The sequence below is a fragment of the Pteropus medius genome, unplaced genomic scaffold (genome assembly GCF_902729225.1).
Source record: "Pteropus medius unplaced genomic scaffold, Ma_sr-lr_union100, whole genome shotgun sequence".
NCBI lineage: Eukaryota > Metazoa > Chordata > Mammalia > Chiroptera > Pteropodidae > Pteropus > Pteropus medius.
This window is the reverse complement of record NW_024347791.1, coordinates 1,692,571-1,711,601: the sequence shown is the minus strand read 5'-3', so window position 1 is coordinate 1,711,601 and position 19,031 is coordinate 1,692,571. Positions and strand designations below refer to the sequence as shown.

The window sequence follows — 19,031 nt, the reverse complement described above, 5'->3', positions numbered from 1 at the left end:
CTCGGGGGATCAGTATTCATCCAGGCTCAGGGAAGCTGTGTAACTTGCCCAAGGCCACAGAGCAGAGCTCACCTTGAACTCAGTCCTTTCACTGTAAATCCCAAGCTCAGATCTTGCTACTTGGTATCTTCCCTCCGACAATTGCTTAGGTACGTAGGAAACCCCTCGGTCCCTGGTGGGACCAACAGAGGGAGATGGAGAAGGGGGAGCAGAGAGGAGGAAGGTTCTCTGAGGCTGGGAAGGGTGGATTTGGCTCAACTAGAGACCCAGCACCCACCTCCATCCTCATTTTGGGAAGATGATAATCCTGCCAGGCCGCCCTAGGGAGGGCAGGTTCTCATTTATTCACTCAGCAAACATCTCCTGGGCCTGACTCAGGACAGGCACTGTGCTGAGTATAGTGGGAAGTGGGGAGAACTCTCTATTTGCAGCCACCCAGAGGAGTAGCTATTCATGGTCCAGAGGGGGAGAAGAATCCATCACAGAAATCATGACATGCGGGTCGGAAAACACAGTGGTCACCTCCCTGCAACCCATCCTTCTCCGACATTCCTGGCCTCAGTCAAGGGCAGCACTGCTCCCTGTCTCCCAAGTCAGGACTCCTAGATGTCTGTGAGTCCGTCTTTTCTCTCACCTCTCTCCATCCAGCCTGTCTTAAATCCTGGTGGCGCTGCCTTCAAATACATCCGCAATCAGACCCCTTCTCAGCCCTTTCCCCACCCTGGAATTTCTAGCCTGGATTATGACCATCGTCTCCTCCTGGCCTCCCTGCTCCTGCTCAGACCCCATAGTCACTTCTGCAGCAGAAGTAGAGGGATGCTTTTAGCGTAGATGGTCGTCCCCACCTCTCCCCTGCTCAGGACCCATCGAAGTCCCATCTCAGATTAAAGCTGAGGCCTACAGGTCCTGGCCTCCCATCTGCCTGCTTATGCCCTCTTAACCACGTGGCTTCCTGGCTGTCCCTGGGCATGCCAGCCTCAGACACTTTGCACTGGCTGTTCCCTCTGTGTGGCATGCTCTTCCCAGGATACTGTAGAACCAGATGTGCCCCGCCACCCTCCTCCTCTAGGTCTGCGTCCCAGCGAGGACCTTTCTGACCACCCTACTGCAAACTGAAGCCCTCCTCTTGGCGTGCCCTCTCTCCCTTCCCTGCTCAATCTGTATCCTTTGCATTTTCCACAGTGCAGCATACGCCAGTCATCGCTGATGCCTACTGACGGCTTACTATGACCTTGGTCGGTGCGAAGAGCTGTCTTATACTGAATCGCGTAAGCCTCATTACAGCCCTAGGAAGTATCGATGACCACTGTCCCCATCGTGAGGAATCCAAGGCCCAAGGCGGTTAACCAAGAAGTGGCACAGTCAGATTTGAACTCAGGCAGTATGTACTAAAGCCCCACACTTACACACATTCAGGCCTCTGTCCATTCCAGAAGCATGTGACCCCGTGCCAGGCTCTGTGCTGGTCACTGGGGAGTCAGAGTTGGTTCAGAACAGACCCTGCCCCTAAGGAGAGTAGGGTCTGGTGGACTGTGTTCCCTGACCTGGGGAACAGCGGGAGCTCCAGCCCCCTTTCTGGAGCCCACCCTGCCTGCCCCTCTGCCCCTCCAAGTCTTGGGCCAGCTGAGTGTGAATGGTCAGAGCCCGAGATGCTGGTCTGGGCACACAGGGCTCTGTTGTCCCTCCTTGATGAGCCCCTCCCACCTTCTTGGATTCTCCCCATCCCTGAGACCCCTGTCCCTCCTCACAGTCATCTGCTGACCTCTGGACACCCAGCAGTGTCCTGTCTCTGCCCACCAGCAGTCACCTGGCCACCCCTGGTCCTGTCAGCTCTGCCTCCCAAAGAGCATCTTACTTCTCGCCGCCACAACTACAACTGGTTCAACCGCCGTCGCCTCTCTCCGGGACGACCGCGACAGCCCCCAGCTGGCCTGCCCGCCTTCGTCATTATCCTTTTATGATCCCCCACCTCTGCTACAGCAGCCAGAAGGGACCTTCCACATCAATGCCCCAGCCGATGGTTCCCCTCACATTGTAATGAGATCCGCTTTCCTCCGGATGGGAGCAGGCTCCTCTGCTGTCTCTCCGACCTCATGCCGGAGGAGGCCGGCCATGCATACACTGGGCTTGGATCCAGAAACACACCGCCTCGCTCCTGCCTTAGTACGGCTTCTGCTCTTGCCATTCCCTCCTCAGTCACCTGCTTCCGCGAATTCCTCTTAGCTAATTCCTTTTCTTAGAGAAGCTGTCCTGACCACCTATGTGGATAACATCCCTCTCTGCCCTCGCCCACCCCCTCGCCCTCCACTCTCCCCCGCTTCACTGGGTTCTGACACTGTCCATGGGGTATTTGTGCGCTTGTTGATTTCTTGTTGCCTCCACTGGAATGTCACCTTCACAAAAACCCCAACTTTCTTTGAATCCCCTACACCAATAGCACTCTGCACATAGTGAATGCTTAGTGAATGTCTCATGAGCAAGTGAATAAATGAATGCTTCCAAAGTCCAGGTCTCAGCTTTGGTGCCACCTTGTCTAGTGGCCTCTTCTGGATTGACTTCCTCCATTCGGGGTTAGGGGCCAGGCTTCCTTGTCCCCCACATTTCCTTCTGTCCCTGCCTGTGTCATGGCATGCCCCTTATGTTCATGAGTCTGTCTCCAGACAGCGAGCCCTCGGGGACAGGGGCTGCTTCCCTGCCTCTAACAGCCTCCCACGTGGCAGGTGCACCGTGCAGATAGGTGTAACAGACCTGAACTGGAGGCCCACGCAGATTCCACCCTCTCTGGTGCAGCTTCCTCCAACACTCTGGGACCCAGCTGTGCCCACCTCTAGGCACAGTCCCGCCCACCTCCCTGGGCAGAAGCCCTGCCTACCTCAATGGGGCTGAGGGTCCTTCTAGAAAGATGATCCCTGTCTTCTAGTGTCTCTAGCCAACCAGGTTAAAGCTTAATAGAGTGACAGGAACTCACATCTTCCAGCTTTAAAAAATTGCCTTTATTGCCCAGGCTTAGCATACTGTAGATCAGGGGGCAGCAAACAGCCTGCTACCTGTTTTTGTAAATAGAGTTAAGTTTCACTGGAGCACAGCCATACTCATTTGCTTCCATATTGTCTGTGCTGCTTTTGTGCTACGAGGTCAGAGCTGAGTAGCTGGGACAGAGACTGTATTGCCTACAAAGCCTAAAATACTTATTACCTGTCCCTCTACAGAAAAAGTTTGCTGACCCCCTGTTACAGATGCTCACAATAATTGTTGGATTAAGTCAACTCAGATCAGACCCTCAGATCCTGCACTGTTGACACACATTCAAGTCTTTTTGTCCAGGAACACTAAAATGAACCAAACACTCTAAGCTCTTCTCTCTTTAAGGAAGTACAGGTATAGAGTAAATAGGAATAGCCACCAAAGAATCCTATAATTTTCCTTTATTAAACAACGTCGATTGAGCATCTATTGTATTCCAGGAGCTGTGCCTAGAACCGATTCCTGCCCCAAGCACCTGGCATCCCGCTGATAAAGTATCACACCCTCACTGTACTCGACCAGTGTGGCTCTGGACATGGGCTCAGCTTTGCCCCCACACTTTCCACCTCTACATTTCTGCGGTGCGGGTGTCCCAGATCCAGCTGTTTCTCTGAGGGCCCTCCCTACCAGGCCACGCGCCATGTGGTCTTCCTGGGGCCACAGACTGCGTCTCATTCATTCATCTTGATTGCCTCAGCCCCGAGCTCAGGTCTGCCACACTGAAGGTGCTCAGTCTGCTTATACGCCATGCCAGGCTCGTTCGAGAGCCCCAACATGGTAACGGAACACAACCGAAAGGCTCTTTGGGAATTCATTTCGGAGCAGCATCTTGCAGGAATTCATAAAAGGAAATGATGAGCGTCGTAAGATATTTTTCCCCATTTAGAAAGAAATTTATAATTTGCATTGCGTTCCCTTCCTCTCTCTTCCCAGCTGCCTGGCTTACTTCATGTTCCATGGGCTTTTCAATGAAACCTAGATTCCAGGCTGATCAGAGACTGGGTTTGATGTGAAAGAGACGGGGGGTGATACACATAATAAAATGCCTCCTACATTTTTCATAAAAGTGATCGAGGGTCACAGTAACCACTATGCTGTGGGAAAAGGGAGGGAGGCAGAAGCGGGGTGCCCCCGGGAGGGGAGCAGGCCTCCCCGGGAAGAGCATGCCTAAGAGCCTCGAGATGAGCCTTCGACCACTTCTGCTAGGGGTGGCTTTGCTGTCCCAGGTGTCAAGGACCCTTGGTCTCTCTCTCGGAAATCTCTTTCTCAGGAAACATTTTACCTTGTTAGTTTTTGTCGATTCTTGAGAAATTTTCTTTGGGACTCAGAGTGCTTTCTCTTGATAATATGTCTCAGGTGGGTTTAAGATCGCAGCTGTTACATCAGGATTTAACTTTGACTTGTGGAGGAAGAAAAAAAATCTCATTTATTTTTTTAGTAGAAGTTCTTATCTGGCACTGCCTGATGGGTTTTTTCATTCAGTTATTCAAGAAATATCGACTGAGTGTTTATTGCGTGCAGGCCACGGGGCTGAGAATGTAATGGTGAACGAGAAAGGCAGATTTCCTGGCCAGGCAGTGTTGGCAGGACTGTGAGGGAGATGGTTGCTCAAATAGACAAGGACCCCATAGCACGATACAGGTTCTGTGCTCTGGGAATCCATTCAGGGGCCTGGAGGACTTCCTAGAGGAGGTGATGTTTCAGCTGAGATCTGGAGGATGACTAGGAGTTTGCCAGCCAAAGAAGGGAGGGAAAAGTGTTACACGCAGAGGGAACAGCATACATGAAGATTTGGTCTCTGGACGGAAGGAATGGAGGGAGGTTTTGCTTTTTCCTGCCCTCTGCTGAGAAGGGACTTCTCGATAGTCCTGGTCTTTAGAGCTCTGAAGGTTGGAAGGCAGGACCCAGCAAAGGAAGGACCCAAGAAGAAAATAAAAAAAATTGCATGTACTTACGGAGGAAATATTCTGCTGTGTCAGCTTCATAATCTGCATCCTCTGGGAAGTGATCGATTTGCTTGCAGAGACCTTTGAAGTTCCCTGGAAAACGGGAGAAAGGACACATGAGACATCATAGTTCCCAGGGGCTTAGTGCACACTCTTCCGAAGCTGGCTCAGCTCTGTCCTTCGCCCCTGAAGAAAGGTATCACTTTGTCTGTTTGGACATCCCCCTGGTAAATCAACACCTCCCCATCCCGCCCCCGTGGCAATGCGGTGAGGATCTAAGGCCTAAGACTTCAAAACCCAGCCTTCCTTCCCTGCACCCAGGCTTCTGAGGATTAGCTGGGGCTTTGCAGGCACCGGAGATTTGATTCGGGAGGCTGGAGACTGCCACCTAGGAGGCTGATGAACCATGTGGGTACACCCGCCTCTGTGTCCCAGCTTGGCTGGGAGTCACCCTGCCTTTTATGTGAGAGAAAGTAGATCACGTTCCAAAGAAGGCAGACCCCAGACTGATCCTGACAAACATTCCCGCAGCAGTGGCTTGAAATTCACTGCACCCGGCCCCCAATAGCTGTGAAAGCCTGGGGGGTGAGCCCGCATAGGGCCGTGCCCTCTGCTAGACTTTTGAACTACCACTCATTTTGCCTCTTCCACAGGCCCAAGAGAGGGTATTGTCATCTCCATTTTACAGATGAAGAAACTGGGTCTCAGGGAGGCCAAATGACTGAAGAAGTACTCAGGGAATGATGGAATCGGGGCTTTTGACTCTGATTTGCTCGGCAGGAAGGTGAGAAATGGCTCAGGCAACACAGTCTTTATAAAGACAGATGCACAGAATAGAATTTAAATCATGTCCGCCTCATGACAGAAAGGACTTTTATCTGTTTCATTCCCTGTGGTCCTAGTGCCAGCCTAAGTTCAGCAATGTTGGCTAAATTTCCCTGAATGAATGAATAATCAATCGGACCTGTGCTGGGAGATACGATGCAGAGGGTAGAAGGCAGGTTTGAGAGTTGGACAGCCTGGGTCCAGCTCAGCCTCACTGAGATACCTCAGTTTCCTCATCTGAAAGTGGAGATCCTAGGAATCCTGCCTTTGTAGATTGTCACGGGGATTAAACGAGCTGACACATATAAAGTGCTCAGAGCAGTGCCTGGCACATTAGTGGATGTGCTTGGGGGCATTGCTGCGAGAGAGAAATGGACCTTGACTATATTCAGCCACTGACATTTGGGATTTTTCTGTGACAGTAGCTAATATAACCTAATTAATACAGTCCTCAATACATGTTAGCAATTTATTTTCCTATAAGGTCCTGAGCCTCCCTGTCCCCCAAAGTAAGTTTTATCATGTATTCTAGATATTATTTAGGAATTTTAAGATGTTATTACATAGACTTGTATATGTTACATATACCTGCATATGTAAGATATAAGCATACTTCTATAAAGTTAAGTATTTTAGGTATTTCTAGTTACTATTATATGCTACATATTACAGAAAAGATGGTTGAATCCCCCTGCCCCCCCCGCCCCCGAATGTCTCTGTACCAAATTCACTTCCTTTCCAGACTTCTGCAAGATTAATACCCAGAGCAGGTGGGGACTTCTGGTAATCCTGCAGAAGCTCTGTGGAGTCCCCAGAGCACAGAGTTTCACCCAAGATGCCCCCATGGGGCAGGTCTCTTTTCTGGTGCCCTGGGCAATCTCTCTTCCTGCTCACCGCCCATCTCGTTGTTCCCCCGCTGCTCTGTCATTCTGAGGACACCTCTCCTCGGCCTTTGCGCACCTTGGTCCATTAGAAGGAGGCCTCAGCCTCCTCCTAGTAGCTCATCCCCTTTCCCAACCACACACCCCTCTCTCCTGGGAAGTGTCTTAGTTCTCACCGTTAAGAGGCTATGATATTCTCCCCGTTGTTAAAATTACAAATCACTTTGAAAAGCACTTTCATTTTCTCTCAGTTCAATCTGACAAATGTTTCGCCAGTGCCAGCTCAGTGCCAGGCATCTTTTTAAGGAGTTCTGCAGGAGGTGAGGTGTGAGGAGTGGTCCTGATGTGCCCCAGGGCTCCTAACAAATTGGGGACAGTGCCAAACCCCAAATTGAGGGCTTGCAGGTGGAGCCGCCATATCACTCTCCTGAGGGCCGCATGCCCATGTGGCCTGGCTGCCCCTCTCTGCACAAACCTGTCTCAGCCATCCCTGGGCTGACCGTTGGCTCCTAGTGCAGTGCCTGGCACAGAAGGGCAAAGAGAGGCTTGTTATGAGGCTGCGTGAAATAATCATCTGCCCAGGCCTCTCCTGTGAGGTCCAGACCTCACAGGGCTTGTGTACCTGTTTGATGTCCCCCGGTAGATGTTTTAAAGGCACTATATGTTCAACAGGTCTAGACCTGAACTCATGATCTTTCCATCAAGCCTGGTCTTCGGAGGCACCGACTAGCTCAGGGAGGGCCTCTGCATTGCTCCCTGGTGCAAGCGTGAGCCCACTCATTATCACGGACATCGCTCCTCCTGCTCACTGCAGGTTCCATCCATCATGACATCCTGCTGTATTAGCTCCTCCCTCTCTCTCAAACTCGTCAGTTTCTCTCCATCAGCCATTGCCAGGCCCCCATCCTTGCTTCCCTGGTGGACTGCAGTAGCTTTTCCACTGGTCATTTTGCACTCACTCTTATCCTATACAGAGTTATCATAATGATCCTTTGAAAATGCAAATCTGATCAAACCACCTCCAGCTTAAAACACTCAACAGCTTCTCAGTGCTTTTAATAGGGCCTGACCTCAACCTCTTTCTGGCCTCGCCTCTCACCCGCTTCCCTCTCTGTGCACCTGCCAGCTTGGCCTTCCTTTCTGCATGCTCCTTCCTACCACAGGATCTTTGCACATGCTGGTCAGGCTGCCTGAGTCCCCATCCCACCACAGCCTTTATCATCTCCTTTCCTCTGCCTCCCTCTGCCTCCCTTTACTCTGCTAGTGGGGTGTCTACTACTCTGTGTTGGGGGGAGATGTTAAGGCATGATGCTGGTGGGAACATTCCAGCAGAGAGGGAGGAATTGATGACTCAGAGAGAGGAGCAGTGTGAGAGAGGATGAGGTCCAGGACACAAGAACGAGGGTGGCCTTAGAGGTGGATGATGGTGTGTCCACTGCATCAGAAGGGAAGGACACACCTGTGGGTGCAGGTGCAGGGGATGAGTAGACATGGTGGGGGCTTGTGACACTCCTCTTCTGGTTGATTCTGTTTTCTTGATAAAATGAGAAGCAGGATCATCCACAGAGAATGAGGAAGGGGAGGCAGGGTTGGAGATTCGAAGAAGGAGTAAGGGAGTCAGATTATTTTCCATGAGGATGGGAGGTAGCATGGCCTAGGCTCCAGACATGAAGTATGTGTGTCGGTGGCTTCAAGGTCCCTCTTGAGATTCCATGGGTTTCTCTGGCCACATGTAGGGTGTCACTACAGTTTATCTACCTGGAGGGTTGCCTTTAACCAGGATAGGTGTCTGTGAGATGGGTGCAAGAAGGGGAGTGGGAAGTGGCAGTGATAATGAAGATGGACCACACTCCAAGCTGAGTAAGGAGGGCGGTGACAAGGTGGCGCATCAGTGCATGGGAAGCCTGGGGTGGGGGTCAGGGGAATCGTTGGTTGGGGACTCAGAGGAGTGAGCCGGGAGGGTGGGGCATAGGAGTCAGAGTGGATGCAAAAGACTGAGATTGTGGAGCGTGGTCATTGGTAATGTCAGGGTCAAGGGTAAGCCCTTGAACTGGATGGCTCAGGTTGCAAGGAGGTAGGGATGGCATTCAAAGTATTCAGCAGCTGGGAAGCTCATACGGATTAATATAGCAGACAAAACTAAATGTTCACTTTTATTTTCTATGTATTATGAAACCGTTTACTACTGAGTTAGAAATTGAAGTGAAAATGATTCATCAAATTATTCTATTAAGCCCCAAATTATTGGTTGGTTTTTAGAAATCATCGGTGTGATCTTTCGATGCTGAGCTCCTGCACGCTAAACGATGGCCCTGTCTGGGCCACGACTTGACACCTAGAACCACACCTGACGCTTCCAGCCCTTCTCTGCTAGAGCGAGAGTCATTCCGTCTCAGTGAGTACAGAATTTTCTCCTAACCTGTCTGACACTGGCCAGTCGGAGGACTTCTCTGCGAAAATAGCCCTATGTCCTCAGCAACCCAGGAGGCGGCGGTTGATGGTGCTGGGAGCGGGGGAGTGGGGTGCTTGCAGCAAGGGGAAGGGTAGACACCTCAGAGGTACTGCTCTCACAGGCAGTGGTGTGAGCACAGCCTGGCCCACTCAGGGCTGTAGGAAGATCCTGTTCTTGGGCCCTTGTGTACGTCCTGCAGATGTGTCACAGTGAGGCATGACCAAGGTAGACTGGGTCCCAGGCCATGACGGGACTGGTCTTAACGGTCCCTGAAGCTGATGGTGGCGATGGAGCTGTGAGGCTCGTCTGGATGTGCGCGGGGTCTCCGGGAGCCCCCGGAGCTCTGTGGCCGTGGGCTCAGTCCGACTCACGTACGTGGTGACGAGGCTCATGAGCGGGAGGTGGTACCCGCAGCACTCGACCTCCTTCGGTGGAATTTAAGTGTAGTAGGACATCTGTGTCAACAGACAGCGCCACAGTCAGTGAAGCGTGGTGTACTCTTGTTTTCCTGATGCCATCCTTGGGGTCTGCTATGTTTCTTTCTGGTTTGTGGTCATTAAGCCCAGTGGTTGATGGCTTCAGGCATAGATGGATTCAGGTGCTCAAATCTGGTGTTGGCTTTTCTCTCAGTCAGCTTCATTCTTAGGCTCTTTCCCCAAGTAGAGACTGAGGGCTGACTATGTGCTTGGCCCTGGGGTGGCAGAGGGAAATCTAGCCTTATCCCTGCCCTCTCAGGGCTCACAGTCTAGGAGAGAAATACAGAAAGCGCAGAATGTAATGTAATTCACTAGAATGTAATGTCTCACATACTGTATTAGAGGGACGTGTAAGCCTTATGGGAACAGAGTTGTTCAGCTAACATTTATGTAACTGTATGTCATGCTCTCCGTGCAACCTGCCGAAGACACAGAGGAAAAATATACTTTCTGTCCCCACAGAACTCGCATTCTGTGGTGGGGTACAGAAAGCGATGCTGTGGTGTAGCAGGATATGTGTTGTGGCAGAGCAGAGCGCGTCCTGGTGCACACAGTAGGTGCATATCCTGCCGTGTGAGTGTGCGGTGTTGACACCGGCCTCCTGAGGAGGAAGTGGTTGAGCTTCTATGGAAAGTGGAGAAGTTAGCCCAGTGAAGCAGGTCGGGTGTGTGTGCGTGCGTGTGCGTGTGTGTGTGCAGTGTGTGTCTGTGTGGTCTCGGTGCGTCTCTGTGTGTGTGCGTGTCCGTGTGTGTCTGTGTGTGTGCGTCTGTGTGGTGTGTGGGGCATGATGAGAAAGTGGTGGAAGGTAAGAAGGAATCTAGGAAGAAGGACCAGCAAGAGCAAAGTCAGGAAGTGCTGGTCACGCAGGAGGAAAAAACTGTCTCGAGGGGGTGGAGGGGTCAGAGAAAACTCCCCAGGGCAGAGTTAGGGGTAACAAGGAAGCCCAAAGGCAGTGGGGTGTGGCTTGCACTGGCTCACAAGAGTGGTTGTTGGTGTCTCTTCCTAACTCACACGAGAAGCTTGAAATCAGCCACAGAGGAGGAATATTTGCCCCATGGAATCAGCAAATAATCCAGTTTGAGGACCCCTTCCCTGTCCAGAGAGCCAATCGTTACCTGTTTACCCATACACCACTGGGAGAAGGGCCATCCGTGTGAGGGGTCGGCTGTTGCAAAGACGTGACATCCTAGTGGGATTGGTGATAAAACTATTGGTCCCATTTAGAGGGTGGGATGGGCGAAGGCAGGAGATGGCTGGAAAGGGGGCAGAGGCCCATGGTCCAGGCTGAGATGAGGAGCAGACATCTCGCCGCCCACTCCGCTCTGAGCTTTTGGAGGATGAGGAAAGAGTGTAGGGGAGATGCTCTCACTCCGAACTATAAGTGATTATTCTGCCAACAACCACAAACATCGCTGCTGATCCTGCATCCCAGAAGGGCAGCCGTGCTGTGCCAGTGCAAGAGCTGAGTGACTTCAGGCCAAATTGAGACAGAAAGGCCAAGGGTTGCGTCTAAGGCTCCCCTAGCTCTGCCTCCAGGAGTTTACCGTCTCAGACTGGAAATTTCAGCTCGCAGGTATTAAGTAGTCTAAAAGGAGGTTTCATCAGCTTTGTAAAAAGCATGTTAATATCTCACGACACCAACTGCTGCCTCCTGTTTTTGATATACAATAAGCTCTTCATAAACCTGGTCATTAGGGGCTGCACAGACACTGTTTTATTTTCCACACATTCACGAGGAGCTGTAAGAGCAGCCGGGAGCCCAGAGGGTGCCCGGATGGAGGCGCCGAGGCCCGGGGAGGAGGCTGGCTAAGTAATTTTTTTAAGTGAAGCAAATGAAGGGTTTGGTGAGAGCTGCTTTCTCTGTGTTTTAAACCTTTTCTGTCCCTGGCTTCTTGCTTTGCTGGCTGGGCCCTCCCTGATGGCATGGATTCAGGAGACCTCGGACCAGCGGGCGACGCCTGGCTTGTCCCTCTGGAACCTCAGTCCTCAGCACAGCACTGGCACCAGCCAGTGCTGGAGAGTTTGAAACAATGGCCTGTGTCGTTCAATCATTTGTACATTCGTTCATTCATTCATTCATACATTCATTGGATTTTTCTGAATGCCTACTATGCGCTAGGTCCTATGCAGTCACTGGGCAGGGTCAGAATGGAGTGAGAAGTCCGTTTTGGCTGTCTGCCTTCCTTTCTTGAGTTTGCCCTTTTTGTTTGCCCTGAGCTCTCACCTCCCCAAAGTTCCCACCCCACAACGAGCACTTGCTCATGCAATCTCCAAAAGCATCCTGTCCTCATTCTTGTCATTCTTGTCTTCACAGCTACTTCTTTAGTTCCTTACATGTGATGTGGGGGAAGAGACTAGATTCCAAACTCAGAAAGTTCCAGCTTCTAAGCCTGGCTCTGCTAGCTATTAGCTGTGTGGCTGTGAGCAAGTTATGTGACTTCTCCGTGCCTGTTTCCTTAGCTGTAGAAAAGAGATATTAATCCTTGCCCTGTGGGATGATTCTGAGGACTCAATGAGATGACAGAAGTGAAGGCCCCTAGTGCAGTTCCTAACCTCGAGTGGGCATCAGTGAATGTAGTTCTTCTCTTGCTTCATCAAATGACACCTCTTTCAGGAGGCCTTTCTTGATTGCCCTCAGCTGGAAAGCCTCTGCCTCCCGTAGCTGCTGTGCAGTGCTTCTGGGTTTTAATGAGTATAGAAATCACCTGGGGATCATGTGGTGCCAGATTCTGACTCAGCAGGTATGGGGTGGGGCCTGAGACTCTGCATTTCTTTCAAGCTCCCAGGCAATGCTGAACCTGCCTGGTCCCTGGTGGACCACACTTTGGGCTGGGCTATGAGGCTTTTGAGCGCTTCGTATGTGCTTTGATCATATTCTGCGTTTCGGCATCATTGTTTGGGAACGAATAGCTGCGAGTCTATAAGCTCCTTAGGGTAGAAGTTCTAGAGAGTTCCTTGAACATACCATATTTTCCTTGATTTCGAGATGCTCTCATGCACATTTCAGTGTTTCTGAAATTGGGATGTGTCTTAAAATTGATGGATTCATTTACTGCAGTGTGTCTCTTTTCTCCTGAAAAATCATTATTACATTGATGGTATGTCTTATAATTAATGGTAATGGCTACATGACAGATGTTTATCGAACAAATGGACAAATAAATGAATGAATCAGTGCATGTGGGGGGGGGCAGGTAGTGTGCTCCACATTCCATTCTCCTAAACAAATAAACATTATGCCAACTATTAGCATCCCCAGGGTACCAGGATATTTTGTGCCTTTCTTATTAAAAGCCTATTTGACAATATCAAAATATGTGTATACCCCACAACCCAACAATTTCGCTTAGAAATTTGCCTTGAAGGAACAATTACATGAGTGCACAAGGAGATGCGCATAGAATGTTTGTAACGGCACCGCTTGTAACAGTCAAACACTGGGAACAACTCACCTTTCTATTGTCAGAGGGATGATAATACCTTGGAGCGTGTTAATACAGTGCAGTATACAGCAGAAAGTGAGTGGATTACAGCTACACACGTCGGCACGGGTGCATTCCACAAACATGAAGGTCAAGCCACAGGAAAGTACATACAGTATGATTCCATTTTCATGAAGTTAAGAACTTGTACGACTAGATTATAGATTGTTTAGAAATATACATGTTTATGGTGAAACTGTAAAGTCAAACAAGGCAGTGAAATACGTAAGGTTCAAGAGAGAGAGTGTTGACCTGACGTAGGAGAAGGTGGGGGTGGTGGCGGGGAGGGCACACGTTGGCTTTAATGTCCTGGGCATGCTCCATGTCTTAACCTGTTGGCAAGGGCAGAGGTTCTCATTTTATTGTTATTCTCTATACCTTGCAATGGCAGAGCCTACTGTCTGTTTCCCAGTACACTGTTCTCTCCATCTTCCCACGTTTTGCCTGGACATATGGCTTCCTAGAATATAGACTTTATTTCCAAGCTTCTCTTGCAGCTAGAAGTGGCCATGTGACTAAACTCTGTCCAGTGGGATGTAAGTGGAAATAGTGGGAGCAACTTCTGACAAATGTCCTTCGTGGGATGTGCCTTTCTCAGCCCTTTCCTCTTGGCACGTGGACTCGGGAGCTCCGGTTGCCATCTTGGACCATGGCACAGCCTTGAGAATGGAGAGCTGCATAATGGTAGAGTAAGATAAAGGTATCTGGGCCACGCCACCAGGGAGTCCTCCCAGCCCTGGACAGCTTATCTCCAAAACTGTGCAATGAGAGGGGAGTAAACTATCTTTTTATTTTTTATTTTAGTTAAAAAAAACCCTTGTAGTCAAACCTAATCCTAATGAACACAGTCATACATGTTAACATGTGTGTTAAATATTAAATACATTTTTAAGAAGACAATTTGTTAAACTCTCAGTGCTGGCATATAGTAGGCGCTCGCTAAATATCTATATACTAACTGAATGAATGAATGAATTAAAAGGTGTCTTGATGTTCCTCACAACCTCTTTGTTCAGGATCAACTTTTCTACTGTTCAGTGCCAACTATGGCTGTGAATAAGGGAAGAAGTAGGTGAGGGCATTGCTGAGAATGAGTATATGACGGGGTACATCTGCCTTGGACCAAGGGGGCTGGGAAGGGGTGTAAGGTGGTGGGTTTGACCTCGGACAGGAAGAATGTAATAGATTCCAGTGACGATAAGCAAACTATAATTGTCGGTTGTCGGTACTTAGAGATTGTGGGGAGGCCCCCGGAGACGGTGGTCAGGACTCTACCCTGGAGGCTCTGGGTGTCACAGGGAAGGGTGCACTCACGGACTGGTAGATTGATATGGGCCTGACCTCACCAAAACTGAGAACTTGGAAGGATGTGGGTTCTGAACTTCAAGGCTCCTTCATTACAGCCTATAGCTCTGCCCCCTACTCCCCGCCCCCACACTCCTAGAGTGCTGACACTGGAGCAGGGACCCAGGGACAGAAAGAACCTCAGACCCACTTCACACCACACGCAGTGTGATCCCAGTGAGATTAAGGACCCTCGGCACAGGTCAAGCCATTCTAAAACGTACTCCATGAAGTAAACGTGTAGGTTTGGCTGTTGTCATAGACCCTGAAGGAACTTTCACAGAATACAGTTCAATTAATTCAATTCCTACTGTTAGAGAGGCAGCAAAGGCCAGCAGTTAGCCTCAGAGTCTTGAGGCAGGCAACCTGGGTTGGCATCCCAGTTACACTACTGAACCTCAGTCTTGCCTGTAAAATGAGGAGATCGTAAGACCTAGCTCATAGGGTTGTGAGCATCGCATAAAGCACTGCATTGAGAAGACTTAGCATGGTTCCTGGCACCCAGTAGAGGCTCGATAAATGGTAGGCGCTATTTCCCATTGCTGGGCCCCACGCTTTGGGGCACAGATGGGTCACACACAGCCCCTGCCCTCAAGAAGCTCGCAGACTAGTCAGAGAATGGCGGTTACACTCCGATGTGTCAGGACAGCTCCCTGGTGGAGACACGCCTGGGGAGTACGGGAACCTGATACACTTAGATCCTACGATACAGGGCTGTTCAAATGACTCTGTCAACCTCAAAGCCCCAGGAGTAGGCAGATAATGAATAAATACTGTCATCTGCCAACAGCTCTCCATTCATCTTGAGAAGCCTTGTGGCACAGTGGAAAGATGGCTGTGCCATTAGTGAGAGAGCTCGCCTTTGAGCCCTCTCTCTGCCATTTATCAGCCATGTGATCTTGAGCAGGTCATTCACTTTTCGACTCATTCAGTATTTCACCTAGTTCTCAAACTTTATTGAGTGCCTGCTAGGTTCAGTGGTCGAGCTAGGTGCCGCTATAGAGACGGAATCAATACGGCTGGATTCCTGTCTCCAAGGACAATTCTTGCCCCCTACCCCTTCCATGAGTGTAGAAGACACCTGGATAAGCAGTTAACTTATATGATCCAGAATGAAAACAACCAGAAGAGCAGGAAGGGTGATGGCTGGCCCCCTGGAGAAGCTGCCATGAGCCAGGCATTGGTCTAGGCACTTTAACTCTCAAAAAACCTTGTATTATTTTCTCTACTTTAAAGGTATGGAAGGAGGCACAGAGAGGTGAAGGAATGCATCTAAGGATTCCCGGCCAGTGTGAGCAGGGGAGCTGGGATTTGACCCCAGGTGGTGGGGTTCTAGGTGTCCACTATGCTGTTACTATGGCAGAGCACAGGACACTAGAGCATGGGCAGGGGGGTGCATGGCTTGGTCTGGGTGGTGGTGGTTTGCCAGGAAGGTGTCCCAGAAGAAGCTCCATCTCAGGGGAAGGGAGGGCAGAGAGGTGTTAGGGAAAGAGCAAGGGTTAACCAGAAGGACAGGATGGCATGCTGAGGCCGAGTGTGGGTCTGTCGGAAGGACTGATGCTTGGTCTGCATATAAGTCTGTGTGTGTGTGCGTGTGTGTATGTAACCAGTTAGGAGAGATCGTCAAGTTGTTCAGGTGGCTTGGCAGGGTGGGGCAGTGAGGGTGGAGAGATGTGGATGGGTATGAAGTCAGGTGAGATCGTTTATCCATAAAGTGGGGAAGTGAGCTAGTCCTGCTTCCCTGATGGTGTAATTGAATAGATGAAATGGGAGATAATAAACCCACTTGGTAAACTGCAAAATCCTATGCAGGGGGGCAGGCTGATTAGCACAGCCATTCTGTAGTGCAGGGATTGGCAAACCCTGGGCTGTGGACCGGTACTGGTCGTGGCCAGTTAGGAACCAGGACGAATAGTAGGAAATGAGCAGCGAGCAAGCAAGTGAAGCTTCATCTATATTTGCGCCACTCCCCAGCGCCAGCATCACCGCCTCAGCTCCACCTCAGATCATCAGGCATTAGATTCTCATAGGAGCAGCATCAGTCCCTGGTGCCTAAAATTTTGGTGACTGCTGCTTTAGTGAATGAGACTAGGCCAGACATCCAACTCTCTGTCGATATATACACACCCTGGACAAATTGCTGCTCTGACACTCACTAGTGTGTGATCTTGAGCAGGTCAGTTTCCCTCTCTAAGCTTTGATTTTCCTTGTAAAATGGGTATAAGGTTGTGAAAATGAAAGATAATGTACGAAAAGTGCTGGACACTGAGCCCGCCACGTAGTAAATGCCAGAGAAATAACCATCTCAATAAAGATAGCTTCTCTGCTACTCCATGCACAAAGATCATGGGGCCTGGCCGTAGGATATGTTCCACAGACATTGTGATCTGAGGGACACTCCTTCCTGCTAGCATGTTACAAAGGTTTCCAATATGGTGCCCAGATTCCGCTAAGGAAGGAGAAAACACCAGTGGCCTTCCCTGCTTTGCAAAATCCACCTTAATTTTTCTCACCACTGATTTTCTCCAGCTCCCTTTCGTTTATTTTCATCAGCTTAGGCACAGTCAATTTTGTGGCAGAGATCCAGGCCAAAGTGGTCAGATGCCACTTAAACCACTGACCCACAAGATGGAAACGTTTCACGCCACAAGGATCCACAGGCTTGGGGATCCATCTAACCACAGTCTTGTTCCCAAGCCAAATACACTCCCTTCCACAGAAAACTTCAAGACTCCCATTGCCGGCAGCACGAAGAGCAGATTTCTTAAGAATCGGACATTTGCAGCTCTGTCTAGTCAGGCCCAGAGCTTCCCTCTGCATCTGCTCTGACTCTTCTTTCCCAGCTGCGCTGGCCTCAGAAAAGCATTTGCCCATCCCCGTTCCTCACCTTTGCTCATACTTTCCCTCTCAGCCAAATCAAGCACTCCCCTTTTTCCTACCTGAAACAACACCTGTTTTACTGCAGAGGGAGAGCTTGGAGCCATGGGTGGGAATCTATAGGCAGGGCCAGAACTAGGTGAGGAGCCTACGGTCCAAATGCAAGGAGGCACGTGCTCTCGGGGCCACACAGGTGCAGCGAGCATCTCCTTCAGTTTGGCTTCTCACCCTAGCCCAGCCCTGTGAAGGGGAGAGCGAGATGTAAGGTTGACACCTGGGCGAGTGTTGTGGTTTTCCAAACTGCCTCCCAAGGCAGTGAGCTCCCTGTCACTGGAGGGGTTCATGCAGAAGGTGACTGCCTTTTAAGGATGCTGAAGAGGGCACTTCTGTAACAGCTGAGAGGTGGAGTAGATGATCTGAGGCGCCTTTCATCCCCTGGAAGCTAGGATTTAAGGCGCCCTCCCTGATCCCTACAGCTCAGAGCTGCCTCTCCCTCCTTTCAACTCTGCTTTTACCTCCAAGATCATTCATCTGGCAATTAACTACAAGCTGCCTCGTGACAGCTCTTGTATTGCTGTCTTGTCTTGTTATTTCAAAATTCACCAGCTTATGTGTCATTTTCCTAATAGCGTTCCACGTGCTTCGAGGACAAGAGTTGAACTGTACACTTTCCATTCTGTCTTGCGGGATGTGGGAGATTCTCTAATAAAATCCTCTATGCGCCACTACTTTACAGCTCACCTGATTTACTTATCACATCAACCCCTTGGGTGGGTTCTGTTAATGGCCCATTCTACAGATGAGGAACTAGAGACTCATAGGGCTTGATAAATATTATCTATTCTTTTTAATAGAAATATTATCTATTCTTTTTAATTCTACAGATGAGGAACTAGAGACTCATAGGGCTTGATAAATATTATCTATTCTTTTTAATAGGGTGGATGCTATGAGGATACCTGGGGATAGCCTTGGGAAAGTTGCTTGACTGCTTTGGGCATCGGTTTTTTGTTTTTTTTTTTAATGTAAAACGGGATAATAATGTTACCTATTTTCCACGTTCTTGTGAGGGTTAAATAAGTTAATTTATGAGTAAAGCTCTTAGAACAGTGCATGTGGTAAGCTCTCAGTAAACATTATCTATTATTATTGTTGTTGCTATTACAAGAGTGGTGGGCCTTGTCATAGCTAGAAAAAAGAATGATCAGAAGGTGAATCTTAGTATTTCCAGGTGTTTAAAAAGATTCGGACCCATCATCCAGGTGGGAAGACAGGCCACTCACCCTCAGAATTGCCCCTCTCCCCAGGAGAGAGAGTCTTCCTTCAGAAGCCATTTGTGAAAATGCAACCTGGGTCTCCCAGGAGTCTAATTAGCAGGAATCATCCCCTCAGACTTGATCACCTTTGGGGAAAGTGCAGAGAGAGTTTTCAAACCATAAAGCTGAGGGCAAGACTTGGTCTTTAATTATTAATTAATTGATTAAAATTGGCAGCCTTCTCTGTGCTAGGCATTCTGCTTGGGAAGCAGATGAGGCTGAAAAAATCAGAATCTTTGCTCCGAAGCCTTCATAGTCTGGGGAGGGGGGGTGTTGTTTGGGGCGGGATGGAGAAATGGGCACAGTGAGCCCTGGACCCCCAAAGCCAGCCTGTACTCCCAAAGCCAGCCTGTACTCAGAGAGGAGCAGATGAGATAGCCAGGCTGCCTTCTGCCTCTCCATCACAAT

The 19,031-nt window shown here is 49.8% G+C and overlaps 1 protein-coding gene and 1 long non-coding RNA gene across 4 annotated transcripts in view; one reads left to right on the top strand and one right to left on the bottom strand.

Annotated features, from left to right (window-relative positions):
- LOC120614864 (uncharacterized) overlaps positions 1–3,976 on the top strand; it is a 37,463-nt gene extending 33,487 nt beyond the window's left edge. For 2 of the 3 annotated variants that reach the window (XR_005656090.1, XR_005656088.1), the window contains one exon: positions 1,183–2,111. This is a non-coding gene — a long non-coding RNA (uncharacterized LOC120614864). Of the gene's footprint in view, positions 1–1,182; positions 2,112–3,464 lie in introns of those variants that run through there. The other variant, XR_005656089.1, reaches the window with a different exon arrangement.
- CACNG2 (calcium voltage-gated channel auxiliary subunit gamma 2) overlaps positions 1–19,031 on the bottom strand; it is a 101,764-nt gene that overhangs the window by 6,920 nt on the left and 75,813 nt on the right. The window contains exon 2 of the mRNA XM_039877776.1: positions 4,980–5,063. Within this exon, the coding sequence (XP_039733710.1) occupies positions 4,980–5,063 (84 nt within the window). The remainder of the gene's footprint in view (positions 1–4,979; positions 5,064–19,031) is intronic.